The sequence below is a fragment of the Schistocerca piceifrons genome, chromosome 3, assembly GCF_021461385.2.
Source record: "Schistocerca piceifrons isolate TAMUIC-IGC-003096 chromosome 3, iqSchPice1.1, whole genome shotgun sequence".
NCBI lineage: Eukaryota > Metazoa > Arthropoda > Insecta > Orthoptera > Acrididae > Schistocerca > Schistocerca piceifrons.
Window position 1 is genome coordinate 952,335,524 of NC_060140.1, and position 21,562 is coordinate 952,357,085.

Below are 21,562 nucleotides of genomic sequence, written 5' to 3' on the forward strand. Positions count from 1 at the left end.
TAACCTGTTTGAGCATCACTTACAACATACAGTTTTATTCCACATTTCTTTGGTTTGCCTTTCATATAAATACGGAATCCAGTTCTCCCATCAAAATGACATATTGCTTCATTCACAGTCAGATCTAGTGATGGATAAAAGTCTTTTCTGCATCTTTCTGTGAAAAAGTCCCAAAAAGGTCTTGTTTTATGCAGAGGGTCATAGCCTGGTTCTTGTTCAGGTATCCATAGTGCATTATTGTTCACATGCTGCATCCTGAATACGGCAAAAAATCTGTCTCGTGACATTAGCTGAGAAGCAAATGATGAAACAAGCACAGGTTCTTCAGACCAATAATCCCTAAGTTTACGTTTCTGTACAACACACATATGCAAAATGATTGCAAAAAATTGATATACTACATGTATCCTCACTTCTCTCCATTTCTTCCATAAAAATTTTGGTTTGATTCTGTTCTGACGGCGAAGTTCAGAAATAGTATCAGTAGCATATATATTTGTCTTTGATTTTACTTTTAGAAACATGCAGTGATCAAAAAATTGCAACTAATACTCCAGTTCTGTTGACAATATATTGACAGGAACCTGAATTCCACTCATTTCTTCAAACACAGGTAATTAGTGAGTGCATCAAAATGACACCATTCATTATGAAGGGGAGGCTGTTGAACTGTATGACAAACCTGACTAATACAAACTTGTGCATTAGCTTCTTCATATTCACTACCATCGTTTCTATCAGCAGCACAGCTTTCGCTCTCCAGTTCACGTGAGTCATTGTTATCTTCTGAAAAATCGCCAATGTCGTCCAAAAGATCCTCAAGTTGTGAGCCATTGTTCAAGAGTTCTTCAATCTCTAAGTTTGGCAAGTGATGTCTCTTAGCCATATTCACTACTTATATGTTATTACATATGGGAAGGATGCACACAATAGCACAACATGGCAGCCAACATAGGAGAAAACAACCTTCAACAATATTCCAAGCACGTGCGCAGTTCATGTAACACTGGTACCACTCACAAGAGACTGGCGTGCACTAGCCATTAACAATGCAGTTACGACAAGACAAACAATTAGTCTCACCGCTTACACATGTAAAACATGTGTATAAATCACAAATAAATAAGTCAGAACTGAAGAACATATGACGTACGTCAGTTGGATTTTGTGGTTAAAACATAATGAACGTATCTAGTACGCCCATCGGTTCCAATGCTTTAATTTTCTGTTTCAGCTGAAAGAGATGCCAAGATTTTTGATGAATCATTTTATTTGTGTGTATTTATAATTGTGGATTTCCTTTTGTTAAGGTCTGTAAGCCTGTACATCAATGTAATCATAACATTCCAATTTAGGTAGCAAAAAATCATGGTGGTGTCCAAGCCAGGAATCAAGTGGCTTTCTTGTGGGCCAAATCTCTTGGAGGGGAATCAGCTGTGAAATTACTTTCAAAACTTAATCTATTGGAAGTAAGCATTGATTATGCGTGTGAAACATACCAGGTATGTGAATGACTCACTCATTTTGCCACTTTTAGCCAATTGTAATTATAACTCAGTTTACTCATAATCAGCCAAAATTATAATTCTATTTTATCTTCCATTAGACACAATTATTTTATTTAAATTATATCTGAGTTCATCATTTGACTGTTTTGTTTCTGTAATCATGAATCCATGTTGATGCTAAAAGGTAATGTGAACATATTCTGTGCCTGAGGTATACAGCAAAGTGCTTTCCGGTAACGAGTATCAAAATATATGCACAAATGTGCTGTTGCAATGGTTCGCAAAGATAAGCTTAATAGCATATGTGCAAAAGATGCCATTCTTTTTTTACTAGCAGAATGCTTCATACTCTAACTTTTATTTGTAAACTTTGAAGCATACTAGCAAAGTTAATGTCAGTTAGTATCTTATTCAATCTTTTGTTCATTATGTTCAATAGAACCTTCAAATATATGGAACAAATCAAGATATGAATTAACTTCTGTTCTTTTTTTAGTTTACTTTTGAGATTTTCAATGTTGTCATCATTAGTGCCTTTTTTATATGTATTCCCGCCCCCTTTTCAGTGCCTGAAAAGAATGGTTTGTCGGAAACGACAAGCTTCAGACTGATGTATTACACATAAAGTGAGACATGTTCATTTTAATGTTGTCAATGCATGATTTGCTTCTGTTGGCCTTTGTAGGGGGTTCATTTATCAGGAAAATGAAAATAATATATTAAGGGAAGTTCTGGGAGAATGTAAACACTTTAGGAGTAAATGAGACCTCTCACCAAACAGTAGAAATGCTGAACGATTGACAGACCTACAACCAGAATGAAAACTTGGCTAGCTTTCAGAATAAATTCTTTAATGAGCTAGAGTACAATTACATATGTGCGTGCACATGCATGCATGCATACATGCTCACACACACACACACACACACACACACACACACACACACACACACACACACACACACACACACACACACACACACACACCCCTCACTATGAAGATAGTGTGGGGGCAGTCATTGGGAGGGTGTGAGAGGACAGAGGAAGGGGAACCATTGCTTAGAGGATGTTGTGCAATGAGTTAGCTGAGGTTGAGGCCAGGAATATTCGGAACTGAAGGATGTGTTGCAAGTATAACTCTCATCTACATCGTTCCTAAAATCTGATGCTGGGGGAAAGGTTGTGAAGCAGTCATTGAACTTGAGAATTTTGTGTTCTGCAGCATGTTGTGCCACTGGGTGATCAACTGTGTTGTTGTCTACCATTTGGTGATGGCCACTCTGGTGGAAAGCTAGATGTGGTGGCCATTCACTCTGATGAATAGCTGGTTGGTTGGTGTGTTGAAATTATAGGAGATCTGGTAAATGATGTGGCTGCCTTCACAGGTGACCCTGCCTCTGATGGGATAGAATAAAGCTGTGACATGACTGGAGTTAGATTTGTTGAATGTGTGAATCAGGCAGCTAGGTCTTTCATGGGATACGGCCCACACGACAAGCTTTGGAAGTGGGAGTGCCTTAGGAATGGACCAGGATGTTGTGTAGGTTGAGTGGGCAGCAGAATACCACTTTAGGAGGGGTGAGAAGGATCGTGGGTATGATGTCTCTCATTTTTTGGCATTGTGATAATTAATCCCTTCACTGTGAAGGGAACAAAAAAGTACTTTACACCATGGTAAGAAATAAGAGGAATGACAGAAGCGAGTGCCTGAGGATCATGGATAATAATGGAAGAGTTGTGGAGGAAATGCATGAGCTCAAAAAGATTTGGAAGGAGTACTTTGAAGATCTGTTGAATGCTGCCAAGCAGGTAACTAACAGCGATGGAGAGCCTAAGGCAGCAGACGATTATAATAGTGGGGAAATTGATGATCTAACTTGGAATGAAGTGGAAGAAGCCATAAAGAGGATGAAAGGGGGCAAGGCACCAGGTTGGGACGAAGTAACAGTGGATATGATACGAGCAGCAGGAGAAGTAGGAACCCAGTGGCTATACAGAGTGCTGAGGGTGGTGTGGAAGGAGAACAGAATTCCTGAGGATTGGAAGAAAGGAATTATAGTCCCGATCTTCAAGAAAGGGGATAAAAGGAGATGTGAGAACTACAGAGGAATCACCCTGCTATGCCACTGTGGAAAAATCTATGAAAAGATGCTGGAGAAGAGAATAAGAAGCAGTATTGAAAGTAGACTGCAAGAGGAGCAGTACGGTTTCAGACCGGGAAGATCAACAACGGACCTCATATTTGCGGTAAGGCAACTGCAGGAAAGGCACTATGAGTACGGGAAGGACTTAATCATGGCCTTTTTGGATATTGAGAAGGCGTATGACAGTATCTGTAGGGACAAGCTCTGGGATGTGCTGAACGCAAAAGGGATAGATGAAGAGATTACACGAAAAGTCAGAAAAATGTATGAGGGAAGTGAGAGTTGTGTGAAAGTGGGGAGGGAACGTACTGCATGGTTCAAGCTGGAAAATGGGCTGCGACAGGGAAGTGCACTTTCGCCTTTATTGTTTATTATTGTTATGGATGAAATCCTACAGCAAGTATCAGATGCAATTGGAGATCATAAAATGAAAGCAGTGCTTTTTGCCGATGACCTGATGTTATGGGGAAATTGCGTGAAGGAGGTGCAAGAGCAGTTAGATGCATGGGAGGCAACGGCAGCACAATATGGAATGCATTTCTCTGCAAAGAAAAGTGAAATAATCGTCACAACAAGGAAGAAGAATAGGCCAAATGTGGATATAACTTGTGGAGGGGAAAAACTACAAGTGGTAGAGAACTTCAAGTACCTGGGAAGCGTGATTGAAAGTAAGGGGGGAAACGCAATGGAAATAAATGAAAGATGCAGAAAAGCAGGGCAGTTCTACAAATGCATTAGGGGGCTTATTTGGAGCAAGGAGGTGCCACAGAAATCCAAGGGAATTATATACCGAACCTACTTTGTCCCCATATTGACATACGGAAGTGAGACATGGGTAATGCACAAAAGCGACAAAAGTAGAATACAGGCTAGTGAAATGAAGTTCCAGAGGAGCAGGTTGGGTGTAACAAGACGAGACAGATTGCGAAATTTGTATGTGAGGGAAAGACTAAAGGAGGAACCAGTACAGGACAGGATAGAAAAATCAAGACTGCAGTGGTATGGACACATGAAGAGAATGGATGAGGGAAGAATTCCAAAGAGGATGTTTGATCTGCAACTGGAGGGGAAGAGGCCCAGAGGAAGACCAAGAGATAGATGGGTGAAGGGAGTGAAGGAATGTGTGATGAGAAGAGGAGAGAACTGGACGAAGGTGGAAGAGGGGGAATGGTGGAAAGACAGAACACGGTGGAGAGGCTTGTGTTCCCGACAGACCCAGCCAGTGGCTGGAAACTGTCCAAGATGATGATGATGATGATAATTAATCAAAGCTCTGGACATGGTTCATTTGCTCTATTCAAGGGTTACATTGGGTGTTTTGAGGGAGGGGGGGCTTCTTTGCAGCTGACTCTTGGGGATGGTGAGAGTATTATGGGTGTATGAGGATATGGCTGGGAAATCTGTTTGGGGGAGGGTGGGTTGGGGGGCACCTGTCTGTGAAGACTTCTTGTGAAATCTTCAGCACACTGGGTAAGGGAATTCTCATCTGTCCAGATAAGCTGTCCATGGTTGGCCAGATTATATGGGAGTGATAACTGTCAAAATTCAGATATTGTTGATGGTCTGTGGGTTTCACAGGGCAGAGATATGGCTGGAGCCATCGGAGAGTTGGATATCAACATCCAGGAAGTTGGCACATTTGATTGAAGAAGACCAGGTAAAGCTTATGGGAGAGAAGATGTAGATATTGTCGAGGAATGGCCTCAATCTCCACTAACACAGTGTCCCCACACTCTTCCCAAAAGTTTCCCCTTACTCTGTCCCATCACCCTCTCCCAATCCAGGCCTCCATGTCATCTTCACAATGCGCTGCATCAACTCACTGGCTGCATGTGTTGTATATCTGGCCCATGCACCCACTACTGCCATTTCCCTCATTTCTTTCCTACACACCTTCTGCCTTCCTCCAGGCCACCAGCTGCTTATCCTCAGCACCTCCTCCTGCTTCCCACCTCTTTCTCCCTCTATCCACCCCACTTAACACAACCTCTTATCCCAATCAGCCTGTGAAATTGCAGTCCCAGCATTATGCGTCAAGTCAGCACAACGTAGGTGCACACGTGTGTGTTTGTGTGTGTGTGTGTGAGACACACACACATACAGATGCAGCCATGTACCTGTGTGTGTGTGTGTGTGTGTGTGTGTGTGTGTGTGTGTGAGGATTTCTTCCGAAAGCTAGCAAAATTCTTTTTGTGTGCCTGTTGACAATTCAATGCTTCTACTATCTGGTGAGTGGTCTCCAATACTCTGAAAGTTAAATTAAACTGATATAGTATCGCTGTTAGTTTTTTTGAGCTGGGGTCAGTAGACAGTGTGTCAATATTTATATATCCTGCTAGTATGATGTTAACCCAGCCATTTGTACTGCAATGTTTATTGTTCATGTGAACAAGCAATTCATTAAGGGGCTCTGGAAAGATTCAAAATTATGAAATGTTCAATTTTTGCTTTTTAGCATTTTAAAAAGCTACAGACTTTCCCCTTCCAATTGAGATATAATTTATTCAGTTCAGAAGACTACAACTATTTTTAAAATATTTTTGAAATATGTTCTGCATGGGTATGACCCACTGTGGCTCTGTTAAATTGCTATCAAATGTTGTATTCCTGAATCTACATGCTCATAATGAACATTTTAGTTGTGTCAGAGAAAATAAGTGTTACAAAATAAGTGTTGTGGCTAATCTGTGATAGAGATGTATTGCTTGCTCGATTGTCATGTGTTTCATGCTTATTTACTCCTTTGTAATCCTGAAAATATTCATAGTGAATTCTGTTCATTGAAGTCTCTGTTGTATTGAAAGGTAATCATGGGTAAATGTAAAGTGATGAGAGATCCTCAGAAGGCTTTTAAGAAAAGGAGAAATGTTGGAAAGACAAAGGTAGGTGTCATTACTGTTAACAATAAATATGATAACCAAGTGTGTGAACCTAACCTTGCTGGTACACCTGCCCATTGCAATGAAAGTGAGAAAGAAAATACTTTGCACAGGAAGCTTGGTTCAGTTAGCGAAAAGTATGAACGTTTTATGGACAAATCGGATGTGAATGAAATATTTGATATGTCAGTTGTCAATGAGATTGTTGCAAACTGTGTAAGATGTATTCAGTTTAGTGAAGTTGGTCTGGAACTGTCTATAAAAAGTCACATAGGGCATGCCAGTGAAATGGAACTGAAGTGTGGTAATTGTTCATACACGAACACCAGTTGCAACACTATTGCAGTAACTCCAAATGAAGAAAATGGTAGCAAAATCTGTGAATACAACATTAGATTTGTTAGTGTCTTGTGTACAATTTGTAAGGGTGCTACTGCAGGTGCAGTTTTCTGTGCCATGATGAATCTTCAAAATCCCCCAACCAAGATTATGAACTACAGGGTGTTCAAAAAGTCTCTCCGCAATGCTGTATGATTGTTAGCTGTGCATTCCATATGATTGTTCACCTGCCTGGGTTACTTCTCTTCAGATGGTCTCTCCCAACATTCCACTGTTGTGTTTATCTCAGCCAGCATCAATAGTATCATTGGTGTGTGTCGTTATGTGTTGATGTGAACGTTTAACTTTAGTTCCTTTGTTCATTTGTGGTTTTTTTTGTCAGTGTTAAAATGCTAACCATTGAAGAACGTGTGTTTTTAGTCAAACAAGTGTTCAAGGCTGTTGGTAAATACACAGTTTCAGTTTGTCAAACATTTAATTCAGTTTTCCTGGAGACAACACTCCCACATCACGATACTGTGTGAGATTTGACTAACAAATTTCGAAGTACGGGTTCAGTGACAGATGCACTGAGAAGTGGTCATCCTAGTGTTTTGTCTGATAAAATGTCCATGAGTCCAAACAAGTCAGTAAGAAAATTCGTCCAGGAAATCGATATTAGTGTCAGAATGGCCCACACAGCTGTAAGGAAAAAATTAGAACTTTTCCCATACAAAGTGACAGTCGTGCAAGAACTGAAACTAGCAATTTCTCCTCTGTCAAGGTTGTTTAATTGAAACCCATTTTGTGTATAATTATCTCTGTGAAATTCATGTATGTTGATTACCACAACACTTGAAAATTTTGATCACTCTTTTAGACAGTATGTGAGTTTGTAATAGTTACTTTCTTGGTCACACATGAGTAATTTGGAAGGTGATATCTGAATGGCATGTCAGGGAAAACTGTTTTAGGTGTTAAATAGGCAACCAAAATATAAGGATCTAGACAGTGTGACATATGGAGGTTTGGGTCAGTCTTGGCCGAACTTGAGGAGGCAGCTGCTCATGATAAGCAGGATATATGGGTTTGAGTCCCAGGCTGTTGGGTAGAAGGTCTGTACCTAATACAGCTGATATCAAGGAATTTGCAGTCAGTGAATTAGATTTTAAAACCACTTTTTTGATACAATGCAAGGTAGTTTGTTTCTTGAAGCATTTATTAGATGTTGGCTGTTGTTGCAGGCAACATCACTCATTCCTCTTGCAGTTACCACAATATCAAAGGGGTTATAATGTTAATGACATTGAAACTGATGCATTTCAAAAGAACTAGCTTCAGTATGTACCTTCATAACAAAAACAAATTTTTATTGATATTGACGCCAATGTTATGGCAGGCTAGGACTCTTTCACCTTGCCTTTGTACCTTGAAATGCTGGGTGATGTGTGTTACTTATATTTCCAATATTATTATTACTGTTATTGGTGGGACATTAAACTTTTATCATCATTCCTTTTTTGTTATTAATTTCCATGTTGATATCAGTACTAGGTCATTTGGAGACACCAAAATTCAGTCACTTTTCATGTCTGTTCACACCTATATTGAGAGAGATTAATAATAGTTACCTAACATTTTATGGAGGTGGTGTTGTACAATGTTAATGTATGTTAAAAACTACATTATGCGATATACAGCTGCAGTTGTACATGTTATTGGAGTCTATTAATTTTGATCTAGAATCAGACAATCATCGAGTCGGAAATCATCTCAGCTATTGAAATAGGTTCTCCCTACTGAGACACAAAGTTGGAATATGCTCACTATTTTTTATTTACTCAAATTTGTCATATTTAGTGACACTACCTTTTCCGTTAGATGTATACAAGGCGATATTAGTCTTGGCTTCAGTTGTCTAATGAAGTATGATTCCACAATGCATCTTTGTCGGCTGCAGAAATGACCTGGTTCAACGTGTTTGCCTCATTTTCGGTGCTTCAAATACCATTCCTTCGAATGTAGTTTCTTCTTACAGTTTATTAAAAAAAAATAGTAACATAATTCAAAATTATTTATGACGGCAACCTTCACATTGTTCTTCTGTCAACACACTGCTGTGTTGGCAGAAGAGCCAACACCGTGTTGCTAGAGGAGACCGAAATGCACACGTTTAATTACACGCAGACTGGCGTGAGGTCTGGAATAGGTCAGAGAAATAAGACTAGCAGAACGGGAGGTAACTGGTAGAATACTTAACTTTAATCCACAATTGGTGAACATCCCTCTTGACTGTACATAATTTCCATCTCAATATAAACTGGTAATGGCACCTTGCTAGGTCGTAGCAAATGACGTAGCTGAAGGCTATGCTAACTATCGACTCAGCAAATGAGAGCGTATTTGTCAGTTAGCCGTTGCTAGCAAAGTCGGCTGTACAACTGGGGCGAGTGCTAGGAAGTCTCTCTAGACCTGTCGTGTGGTGGCGCTCGGTCTGCAATCACTGACAGTGGCGACACGCGGGTCCGACGTATACTAATGGACCGCGGCCGATTTAAAGGCTACCACCTAGCAAGTGTGGTGTCTGGCAGTGACACCACATTCCTCCTCCGCAAATCGGCGATCAGTTGTGTTATAAGGCTTCCGTCCGCCATGGGGAGGACCCCATGTTGACGTATGCGACGAGGTGGGGAGCCTAACAACAGGCGAGGCTGTGCCACCCGCACCCGGCCATTCGGTCCGAGGGGAGCTAGGAAACGCCTGAAAACCTAGTCCAGGGTGCACGCCAACATGCGATGTATGCGCCCGTAGAGAGACAGGAGGGGCTGAAGGGTCGACCTCCATCGCGTCGGGGTACCCGACGGGTGAAGACGCCATGTGGTCTAGAGCGGGCAAGTGTTCCATGTTGGAGGACAGCTGGTCACGGGAAGCGATCGGCGGCACGTGACCCAGGGAGGCGCTTGGCGGCTGCAGTGACGCGTCCACTGCGGGCGCCGCCGGCGGGAGGACCGGCGGCGGCGCGTCGCCATGGCGCAAAATGGAAGGCATCGTCGGTAACACCTGGGGATGAGGCGAGCCAGTAGATGGGTCCCCAGGGTGCTGACCGGACGGCACCGTCGCCGAAAGCAGACGGGAGCGGCAGAACCCGTGCGACGACAGAGGCGCAGCTGATTGAGATGCCGACGCACCTCACCAGAGGCCCCCAAAACCAGGTACATAGCGCAGCCGAGGCAGCGAAGAATGCGCCCTGCGATCCAACGCCGTGAACCTCGATCGTTGCGATAGTATACAACGTCGCCTGGAGCAAAAGCAGGTGGCTGCCGCTGCACAGGAACCTGATGCGGCGGATGTAGCAAAGACATCAAGGTTCGATGAGGACGACCGTGGAGCAACTCAGCCGGCGAGTGACCCATCTCGGGGCTGAGAGCGACACGAGGACAAAAAGAGCAATAATGCGTCCTCCCGAGAATGCGACTCTTTCAACTTCAACATCTGTGACTTGAAAGTCCGGACCAATCGTTCAGCGGCACCATTTGACTGAAGCGAAAACGGCGCGGATGTCAGATGTTGAATACCATTGGCCTTGCAGAATGACTGAAATTCTGCGGACATGAATTGTGGGCCATTGTCGGAAACAATAGTCTGTGGAAGACCTTCAATGCAAAAGATAGCGGATAACGCTTGGATGGTGGCAGATGACGTCGTGGAAGACATCCGGACAACAAAAGGAAAATTACTGAAGGAATCGACCACAACCAACCATTGAGCATTCCAGAATGGACCAGCAAAATCGATGTGCAAGCGTTGCCAAGGGGAAGTGGCTTTCAGCCATGCAAAGAATGTCCGCGGTGGTGCGGATTGTTGTTCGGCACACGCCATGCAAGAAGAGCACATATTCGTAATCACAGCATCGAATCCGAACCAAGTACAGTGCTGACGAGCAAGTTGTTTCGTTCGCACTATACCCCAATGTCCTTGGTGGAAAAGCCGTAAGACAGAGGACTGTAACGAACGTGGGACCACGACCCTGGACTGATCATTATCAGAATGCAACAGCAAAACACCACGTCGAAAAAAAAGTCTCTCCTTGTGAGCAAAAAATCGGTGAACCAACGGATCCTCGATCCGTGACTTGGACAAGGGCCATTGCGTAGCAACAAAACGCAAAACAGTAGCAAGGACAAGGTCAGCAGCTGTGGCTGTAGCTACACGACGAAAATCAATCGGAAACGATTCGACCACATCATCGGTTTCCGAATCAATGAACATGCAAGCAAGTTAGGAAGAATCGAATGCTCTATCCTCAGCAACAGGCAAACGGGACAATGCATCAGCGTTTCCTTGCTTAGCAGTGGACCGATACAAGATATCGTAGCGGTACTGCGAGAGGAAAATTGACCAGCGAATAAATTTCTGCGCTGTACGTGGAGGTACAGGCTTGTTCGGATGAAAAAGCGATGTCAAAGGTTTGTGGTCTGTGATGATGGTAAAGTGACGACCATGCAAGAAATCATGAAACTTCGTAACACCAAATACAAGAGCCAAAGCTTCTTTCTCGATCTGTGAATAATTTCTTCGTGCAGACGAGAGCAATTTGGACGCAAAGGCAATAGGGCAATCATGCGATCCATCTTTGTGCCCAAGCACAGCACCGATCCCGAAATCCGATGCATCTACCATCAACAAAAGGGGTTTCTGGGGATCGAATGGCATAAGGCAAGTATTTGAAAGCAACGCCGATTTCAACTGGCGAATGGCGCGTTCGCATTCCGTCGTCCAGACAAACGGAACACCTTTACGGCGTAAGCGATGAAGCGGAGCTGAAATGGAAGAGGCATGTGGCACATACCTGTGGTAATAATTAATTTTTCCCAGCACACTCTGTACCTACTTCAAATTCTGCGGTGAAGGCAAGTCTTGTATGGCACGGAGGTGTTCTGGACTGGGATGTATGCCTTGGGCATTGATTACATGTCCCAGGTAGGGTAAGTCACGAGCAAAAAACACACATTTGTCCTTCCGCAAGCGAAGACCATTGTGTCGCAAGACCTGAAATAATGTTCTGAGATTGGCTAAATGTTCTTCTTCTGTCTTTCCGGAGATCACAATATCGTGCAGATAGTTTGCTGCAGTAGGGACCGACGCACAAAAAGTTTGCAGATATTGCTGAAACAATGCAGGGGCGGAGGCACACCCGAATGGGAGTCTTTTGAATCGGTACAAACCAAGATGCGTGTTAACCACCAAGACGCGCTGGGATTCGTCGTCCACTGGTATTTGCAAGTACGCATCTGCTAGGTCCAACTTCAAAAAATATTTACCTGGGCACAGTTTGTCAAAAAGATCTTCCGGGCGGGGTAAAGGATAAGTTGCAATCACTAGTTGTGGATTCACCGTTGCCTTGAAGTCCACACAAAGTCTCAATTTTCCAGAAGGTTTTGGCAAAATGACTAAGGGTGATGCCCAGAGAGAAGCCTGCACACGTTCAATTACACCTTGTGATTCCAAATCGTGTAACTTTCATGCGACCTCATCACGCAATGCGTGGGGAACATTGCGCGCTCTGAAAAATTTCGGTTGCGCGTTTACTTTCAGGTCCAAATGTGCTGTATAGTTCTTAGCGCAACCTAGGCCCGGTGCAAAAATGTCTGCAAATTCTTCACATAGATGAGAAACACTGGCTGAAGGCACAGTCTGGTTCACTGATAGGACCTGATTGACTATAGACAAATTAAACAACTGAAATAAATCTAAACCAAACAAGTTCACTCCAGAAGAAGAACGAAGGACGTAAAATGACACAAGTTTTGTTAGTCCCTTGTATGTTGCAAGAAGGCTGTACTGTCCTATCACAGGGATCTTGTGACCTGAATATGTAGTTAGCTTAACATTTGCGGCACGCAACGGGGGTTTGCCCAGCTGTTGGTATGTGTCATGATTGATTAGTGAAACTGCAGCTCCGGTATCGAGCTGGAATGGTATCACGTGGCCAAGAATACCCAAGTCCACAAAAAGTTTATTGTCCTGCTGACGACAAGAGCGACTGTCTCGTGCAACGTGAACCGACACTGGTACAGAATCACTCTCGACTTGACGGGATTTCCGGCGACGTCGATGCACACTATTGGTGGGATGAACACAGTCACTGTTAGGGAAAGTGGCACTGGGCGGAGTGGAATTAACTACATGAATGTCCATGGGTGAAGGTCCACGAGCCTGAGTATTCTTGGTTCGATTCCGGCGCGAAGCAAAGGGCCTGGAATGGTTGTGAGTGTCCGATCTGAGCTTTTTCTGGCAAACACTTTGAACATGTAGCACACCGCGGGCATGACTTTAGCACTGCATTTGCTTGCTTGCGCGGCAAACGTAGCGGAGAGCTTGGCGGCAGCTGCGCGGACGAGCACGAGGGCTGTTTACTGTTCCGTGCAGCTCGCCCGGCGGGCCGATTAATGTGACACACAGCTGGCGAATTTTCAAATGATTCCTGAGCAAAGTCAAGTGTGTCTTGCCTATCCAATATGTCCATCACTTGTTGAAGGGAGGGATTGACTAGTTTCAAAATCTGTTCCCTTATACGAACATCAGAAACGTTCTGTGCAATTGCATCACGTACCATTGTATCTGAATAAGGGAGCCCACATTCACACTCAAAAGCACAATCCCTAGTAAGGCCTTACAAAGTTGCAACCCACTCCCTATTAGTTTGACCGGCCACACGTTTTGTACGAAAGAAAGTATACCTTTTTGCAACTACATTGACTGATTCTTTGAAATATGCATCTAATGCAGACAAAATTTCGTCGTAGGACAGAGTTGCTACATTTCGTCGGGGAAATAATTTCACTATCACTCGGTACGTGGATACGCCGATGCATGCTAATAAGAAAGGCTGCCGCTCGTTACCTTGAATTCTGTAGGCGGCGAGATGGAATCCAAATTGGCGTGACCACTCCGTCCAGCTTTCCAGTGCCGCATCAAAAGGACGAAAAGGTGGTGCAACTGCATGTTGTGGCCGCGGGAGCGGTGGAGCGGCGGCTGCTGCATCGTTTTGCATCGCACGTTGACCCTGTCCAAGGGCATCCAATAAGGCCTCCGTCTGCTGGTTCTGCAAGCGATAAAATTCGGACAGTACATCTGGAGATTGTGGTGAAGCCATGACACAAGTAATTTAAACAAGTATATAGTTAGGAACGAAAAATCCTCGTCGCCATGTGCTGTGTTGGCAGAAGAGCCAACACCGTGTTGCTAGAGGAGACCGAAATGCACGCGTTTAATTACACGCAGACTGGCGTGAGGTCTGGAACAGGTCAGAGAAATAAGACTAGCAAAACAGGAGGTAACTGGTAGAATACTTAACTTTAATCCACAATTGGTGAACATCTCTCTTGACTGTACATAATTTCCATCTCAATATAAACTGGTAATGGCGCCTTGCTAGGTCGTAGCAAATGATGTAGCTGAAGGCTATGCTAACTATCGTCTCGGCAAATGAGAGCGTATTTGTCAGTTAACCGTCGTTAGCAAAGTCGGCTGTACAACTGGGGCGAGTGCTAGGAAGTCTCTCTAGACCTGCCGTGTGGTGGCGCTCGGTCTGCAATCACTGACAGTGGTGACACGCGGGCCCGACGTATACTAATGGACCGCGGCCGATTTAAAGGCTACCACCTAGCAAGTGTGGTGTCTGGCGGTGACACCACACACACACCAAGAGTTAACTGCCGACTGAGTACAGTCAATGACGACTGCAGCGTCAAAGACATTTTACACAACACACAAGCTTCCACTTGTAATCAGTCTCTTTGCTATTCTTCGATACATTTACTAATAGTAATCAATATGCTTTAATTCTCAAAAATGTAAGTAAATTAACATATAATAAGGCAAATTATAATAAAAATTCTGACAAAAAGTATAAGAAAACACTCACAATTTGGTATCGACAAATCCGGTAAAAATTACCACATCTCCCAGATCCATTACAACTGCTCCCCAGGGCTTTTGTTGTTATGAACATATACAACAAAATCCCGACCACTCTCAGTAATGGGTCTGTATTACACAATTAGTACATTAATGATGCAGTCTGATAACCTCTTCCAAATTTGGACTCTTTGAATCTGTGGACTTGTTACTGGCTGTTGTTGCAATGATACTTCCCCATCAATCCCATACACAAAAAATTCCAGTAAAGAAATTATTTGACATGACAAATATACATGGTATAGAACATACATGAGAAATATTCTAACATACAGCATACAGATTGAAAATAATAGTAAGGTAAAATTCATTTCCTAGAAGAAGATTTAAATTTTTTTTTATATTAATGTTAATTTCATTATGCTTACGTATTGTACAGTAAAAATGATACTGGACATATATATAATGTAGTGTTTTTTTCTATATATTTGCCTTAAATATATTTTTTTTTTAACTTCTGATTTTTTTTAATTTTATTATTTTTTTACTTGTTTTTTTTTTTAATTTTTTTTTACTTATGGTTTTTTTTTTAGTACAGCTAAAGATACATCAGTATTATCTAAATTTTTTGCAATTATTTATGTACACTTGCCCCTCTACTACAATATTACTACAAGTCACATTCTTGTGAAGAGTACTTTCGCTCTCCACAACATCAGTATAAAGAACAATAAATTGCTCATATATCATGAGGCTTTATCTAAAATTGGTTTTGAAACTTATATCTTTGCATGCATGTCCTCACATGCATGCCTTCACCCACAGGGAAGACTTAGCTTCCAAAAATTAGAAAAATTCAGAAATGCTCACTAGGGAGACTTTTTTTTTGTAAAAAAGTAAAAATAAATCTTTCTCTCATTCTTTGTTACAACAGTGATTTTTCATCAGTTTCAATTAACATGTGACTTCAAATTATTAATTTATACATGCAAATATACATACTTGGTTGTACAGGTAGTTTTGTTCTAACAAACATATTCCAGTGGAGGACTTTTGTTTTAGATGATAATAGGTTATTTAAATTTCGAAATTATGATTTCAATAGAGGAAAACATTCCAAGTAGGAAATATATATCTAAAAATAAAGATGATATCAATATAATGGAAGGAAACATTCCACGTGGGAAAAAATATATATAAAAACAAAGATGAGGTGACTTACCAAACAAAAGCGCTGGCAGGTCGATAGACACACAAACAAACACAAACACACACACAAAATTCAAGCTTTCGCAACAAACTGTTGCCTCATCAGGAAAGAGGGAAGGAGAGGGGAAGACGAAAGGAAGTGGGTTTTAAGGGAGAGGGTAAGGAGTCATTCCAATCCCGGGAGCGGAAAGACTTACCTTAGGGGGAAAAAAGGACAGGTATACACTCGCACACACGCACATATCCATCCACACATACAGACACAAGCAGACATATTTTCAAAATATGTCTGCTTGTGTCTGTATGTGTGGATGGATATGTGCGTGTGTGCGAGTGTATACCTGTCCTTTTTTCCCCCTAAGGTAAGTCTTTCCGCTCCCGGGATTGGAATGACTCCTTACCCTCTCCCTTAAAACCCACTTCCTTTCGTCTTCCCCTCTCCTTCCCTCTTTCCTGATGAGGCAACAGTTTGTTGCGAAAGCTTGAATTTTGTGTGTGTGTTTGTGTTTGTTTGTGTGTCTATCGACCTGCCAGCGCTTTTGTTTGGTAAGTCACCTCATCTTTGTTTTTATATATAAAAATAAAGATGATGTGACTTACCAAATAAAAGTGCTGGCAGGTCGACAGACACACAAACAAACACAAACATACACACAAAATTCAAGCTTTCGCAATAAACTGTTGCCTCATCAGGAAAGAGGGAAGGAGAGGGAAAAGACGAAAGGATGTGGGTTTTAAGGGAGAGGGTAAGGAGTCATTCCAATCCCAGGAGCGGAAAGACTTACCTTAGGGGGAAAAAAGGACGGGTATACACTCGCACACACACACACATATCCATCCACACATATACAGACACAAGCAGAATTTTTTTTTATTTAAAAACGCTTATTACTTATTTTAATTATGTTTCCTCCAATTTCTGTTTTAGTTTATTATATTTATCTTTCTGATCTGTTCGTTCTATCCCGTGAGATTTTTTTTTTTTTAAAAAAAAAAAGACAAAAAACACTAATCAGCTACTGAAGCATCTTTATCTTCAATGGGTTGCAGGGGTTACAGCCCCTGGGGAGGTGGGTGGGTATTCATGCATGGCTGTCTTCACTTGCACGTTGTAGCTACGCAAGGCGTCTAAATTTGTTTATATTTAGTTTGCCCCCCACCCAAAACACCCCATTTCCCGCGCTTGTCCCGTTAGTGTCATTAGGCTTCTTGTGGAAAGTGTGTGTGTTTGTTTTTGTTTCCGCCATATTTGTGACGTCATGGGTCAAAGCAGACGGGCAGGATCGGACGCTTCCGTATTTCCGCATTTTTTGTCGAAACATTTCTTCTCCAAAACTTTAACTTCCCGATGAACACAAATACTGTAACACACATTCTGAAAAAACTGGTATTAACACACAAAAATTTTCTTCCTCGTAGCACTGTTGAAGATCACGTGAACACAATATCCCGGCTACAGTCCCCAGTTGAAATACGTTCTCCCTACTGCGACACAAAGTTGGGATATGCTCACTATTTTTTATTTACTCAAATTTGGCATATTTAGTGACACTACCTTTTCCGTTAGATGTATACAAGGCGATATTAGTCTTGGCTTCAGTTGTCTAATGAAGTATGATTCCACAATGAATCTTTGTCGGCTGCAGAAATGACCTGGTTCAACGTGTTTGCCTCATTTTCGGTGCTTCAAATACCATTCCTTCGAATGTAGTTTCTTCTTATAGTTTATTAAAAAAAATAGTAATATAATTCAAAATTATTTATGACGGCGACCTTCACATTGTTCTTCTGTCAACAACACACCAAGAGCTAACTGCCGACTGAGTGCAGTCAATGAAGACTGCAGCGTCAAAGACATTTTACACAACACACAAGCTTCCACTTGTAATCAGTCTCTTTGCTATTCTTCGATACGTTTACTAATAGTAATCAATATGCTTTAATTCTCAAAAATATAAGTAAATTAACATATAATAAGGCAAATTATAATAAAAATTCTGACAAAAAATATAAGAAAACATTCACAATTTGGTATCGACAAATCCGGTAAAAATATACCACATCTCCCAGATCCATTACACTATCCATTTGCATAATTGGAATAACTGTTATCAGATGTACATTGTGCCATCACTAATGGTAGCTGTATATACATAATGTTGTATACGTAACCTTCACAGCTATGCATTTGCATAATTGGAATAACTGTTATCAGAGGTACATTTTGCCATCATTGATTGTCGCCATATATACAAAACACTACATATGTAATGTTATGTACATACAGGTATTATCAATGATGGAACTATGTACATCTGAAAACTGTTATTCCAGTTACGCAAATGCATAGCTGAGACGGTCTGATTGTCTCTAATAAAATATACTGTTACAGCTGTGTATTGCATAATGCATTTCCTAACAGTAGTTAAGTACTTTTATGATAATGCGAAGTCATGGATAGAATGTGAACAGTGGTAGACAGATTAACAGAGTGCCAATCTTTGACACAATGCTCAGGGTGGAAGATTAGTGTGTAAAAAGAAGTCACACATGATAATAATGTTACCAAATGTTTGTGTTTCTTCTACCTAACAAACATCTTAAAGTTGAAGAGGACGAGGTGGCTGGAAAACTGAGGTAGGAGAGGATGGTACAGGGTTGCATAGAACAGTGGAAGGAAACAGGAATCTATTATCAGTTCCCAGAGATGACAGAAGGTAGGGATTTTCTACAAAGAAGTGGCAGCAAATAGGGAATTAGTCACAGAAAGGAAGGAAGGAAGCTTAAGAGTTTTAATGTCCTGTTGACAGGCTCAGGTTACAAAAGGATAGGGAAGGACATTGGCTATGTCCTTTTCAAAGGAACCATCCTGGCATTTGCCTGGAGCAATTTAGGGAAATCACAGAAAACCTAAATCTTGATGGCAGGATGGAATTTGAACCATTGTCCTCCTGAATGTAAATCTAGTCACAAAAACAGTTGGGAAAATAAGGAAGGTGACACTAGGGAAAGAGATCGTGTGCATGGAGGATGAATTAAAATACACTGCTGGAAAAAAAATGAACACCCTTTTAGAGGTTTCCAATTCCGTCGAGATTGATTGTTGTAACTGTGCATATGGAGTACATGAAATGATTACATTTACAAATCAATAGCACAAGCAGTTCTCAGTTACCAGGTATTGACCCACACTGAAACACCTATATAGGTATGTGATGCAACCTCACCAGGTGACAGTGCAGGTGCTGACTGGCACCCAGTCAATCATACAGATGACGAATACTGTACTGGGATACATTATGCCACACTTTGTTGACATGTTCACTTAGTTCTCTAAGCATTATTGGTTGACAAGTCACTTCTCATCCCATCATATCTCATACGTGCTCAAGTCCAGAGACAAGTCCGGAGATCATGCTGGCGAGGGAAGTTGCTGCACATCTTGCAGAGCCCGTTTAGTTTCATGGGCAGTGTGGGGGCAAGCATCATCATGTTGGAACAACTCATCACCTTCCTGTTGCAAGAATGGCAAAATAATGTGTCTAATGATATTCTGCATATACCGAGTGCTGCTTAGAAAAGGTGAACGAGGGTTGTAGCTTATCGCACCCCAGACCGTAAGGCCAGTGTGTCTTAGACGAATGCATTCTGCAAGACAATGCTTATGAGGTCCTCACCATACATGCAAACGGCCATCACTAGTGTGCTGGCAGAATCTGCTTTCATCGCTGAATACCACAACTCGCCATTCGATATTCCAAGTGATCCTCTGACAGCACCTGTTGAGCCGTGCACATTGATGCTGGGGCATGCGTGGAAGACAGGCTAGAGGTGTGTGTGCCTGTAGCCACACAGCTAATAACTGGTTTGCAACAGTTCATGTTGACACATCTGGGCTTGCAAGCCCTCATATCATTGCTGTGATAGCAGTACGATCTGTCACTGCTGCTCTTACAGTACAATGACCCTGATGGGCGTCTGAGCTGCATAGACACCCAGAAACTCGTCTACAGTTGTGAGAATGTTCATGCGACCACAGATACCAGCATTGATGCACACCATATGCAGCACATCTCTGAAAGGACCACCCTACCACTCGGAGGCCACAGTTTGATCCCTTTCAAATTCACTCAGTTGACTGTACAAAGCACGAATGCGTCTCTGTGCCATAGTCGCTGCTTGCTTCACGCATTTTGGTACCTATAACACTAAGCTATCTCTTAGTGGACAATTTTGAAACCATTACCAGTACATCTGCTATCACCCAGGTGGCATATACCATCATGGGATCAAAATCAACGTCACATTTCCAGGTGCACTTTTTTTCCCAGCAGTGTATATTATAGATGAGGAAGATGAATGTAAGGATAGAAGAAATGATGCCAAATAGGGTAAAGCAGGATAAATTGAAAACGTAGTTAGTACTGAAGACGAAACTTGGACAATGAACAATGCTTGAACAAAAAAAGGAAGAAGACTGGAAGGGTAACATAAAGGATATAGTTGGATGAAGTTCAGTGATACGGAACTGTAAAGGGGCAAAGACTAAGGAGACTCTGGATAGGATGCTTCTAGGATAGTAATACTTGCTGGAGGAACACTTCCCAATTGTGTCATCTTGCAAAGGTTGAGAAGGAGGGGGCAGATTGGGGGGGAGGGGGGGGGGGGGAGTGTGAAAGAAAATATTACAGATGTGTGTCATAAACTGTGAAGCAGCTGTGAGAATCAACTATCTGTATTACTAAATGGCTAAAACGGTCACCCTATCCTAGATGTAGATGCCTATCTAATAGCTTTCAGGAGCTACAAAAATTTGATTTTTAGTACCAATCTTACATACAATTATTAATCAAAATTAAAAAATGAATATGCTGGCATAGTGTACTTATTATGAGGTATAACCTTGTCTTGCTTAAAATAGCCCCACAAAATAACAAAAGAAAAACATTTTACCGCTTACTAAGTTTTTTTCCATGTGATAAAACTTCAGCATCAGACATGCTGTTTTAATATATTATTTCTGTACTAGTAACTCTTTGGGTGAACAACCCAAAACTAATAAAACCAACGTAATTAGGCTTGTTGACCTTCAACCACATGTGTTTTACATGCTTACTGTCAAATATGTAAAACATTAACTCACTTGTAAAGTAATCAGACATTAGAAACAATTTTATACATTGGAGTCTGATTCTTTAAAGGGGTGTTACTGTACTTGTAATACATTAAGCTGTATACTCTGCAACATAATGATGAAGTATCCCACTGAATACAGTTTGTCAGTGGTCATTCATACAAATTAGCTGTTGTAAGGATGTAGAGGCTTATCTCACTAGGGGTAAGATAGATACTGCCTACAGGAAAATTAAAGAGACCTTTGGAGAAAGGAGAACCACTTGCATGAATATCAAGAGCTTTGATGGAAACCCAGTTCTAAGCAAAGAAGGGAAAGCAGAAAGGTGGAAGGAGTATATAGAGGGTCTATACAAGGGCGATGTACTTGAGGACAATATTATGGAAATGGAAGAGGATGAAGATGAAGATGAAATGGGAGATATGATACTGCGTGAAGAGTTTGACGAGC

The 21,562-nt window shown here is 41.7% G+C and overlaps 1 protein-coding gene across 1 annotated transcript in view; it reads left to right on the plus strand.

Annotated features, from left to right (window-relative positions):
* Nucleotides 1-21,562, plus strand: part of LOC124789262 (intraflagellar transport protein 172 homolog) — a 282,278-nt gene that overhangs the window by 250,732 nt on the left and 9,984 nt on the right. The window contains exon 21 of the mRNA XM_047256559.1: nt 1,356-1,502. Within this exon, the coding sequence (XP_047112515.1) occupies nt 1,356-1,502 (147 nt within the window). The remainder of the gene's footprint in view (nt 1-1,355; nt 1,503-21,562) is intronic.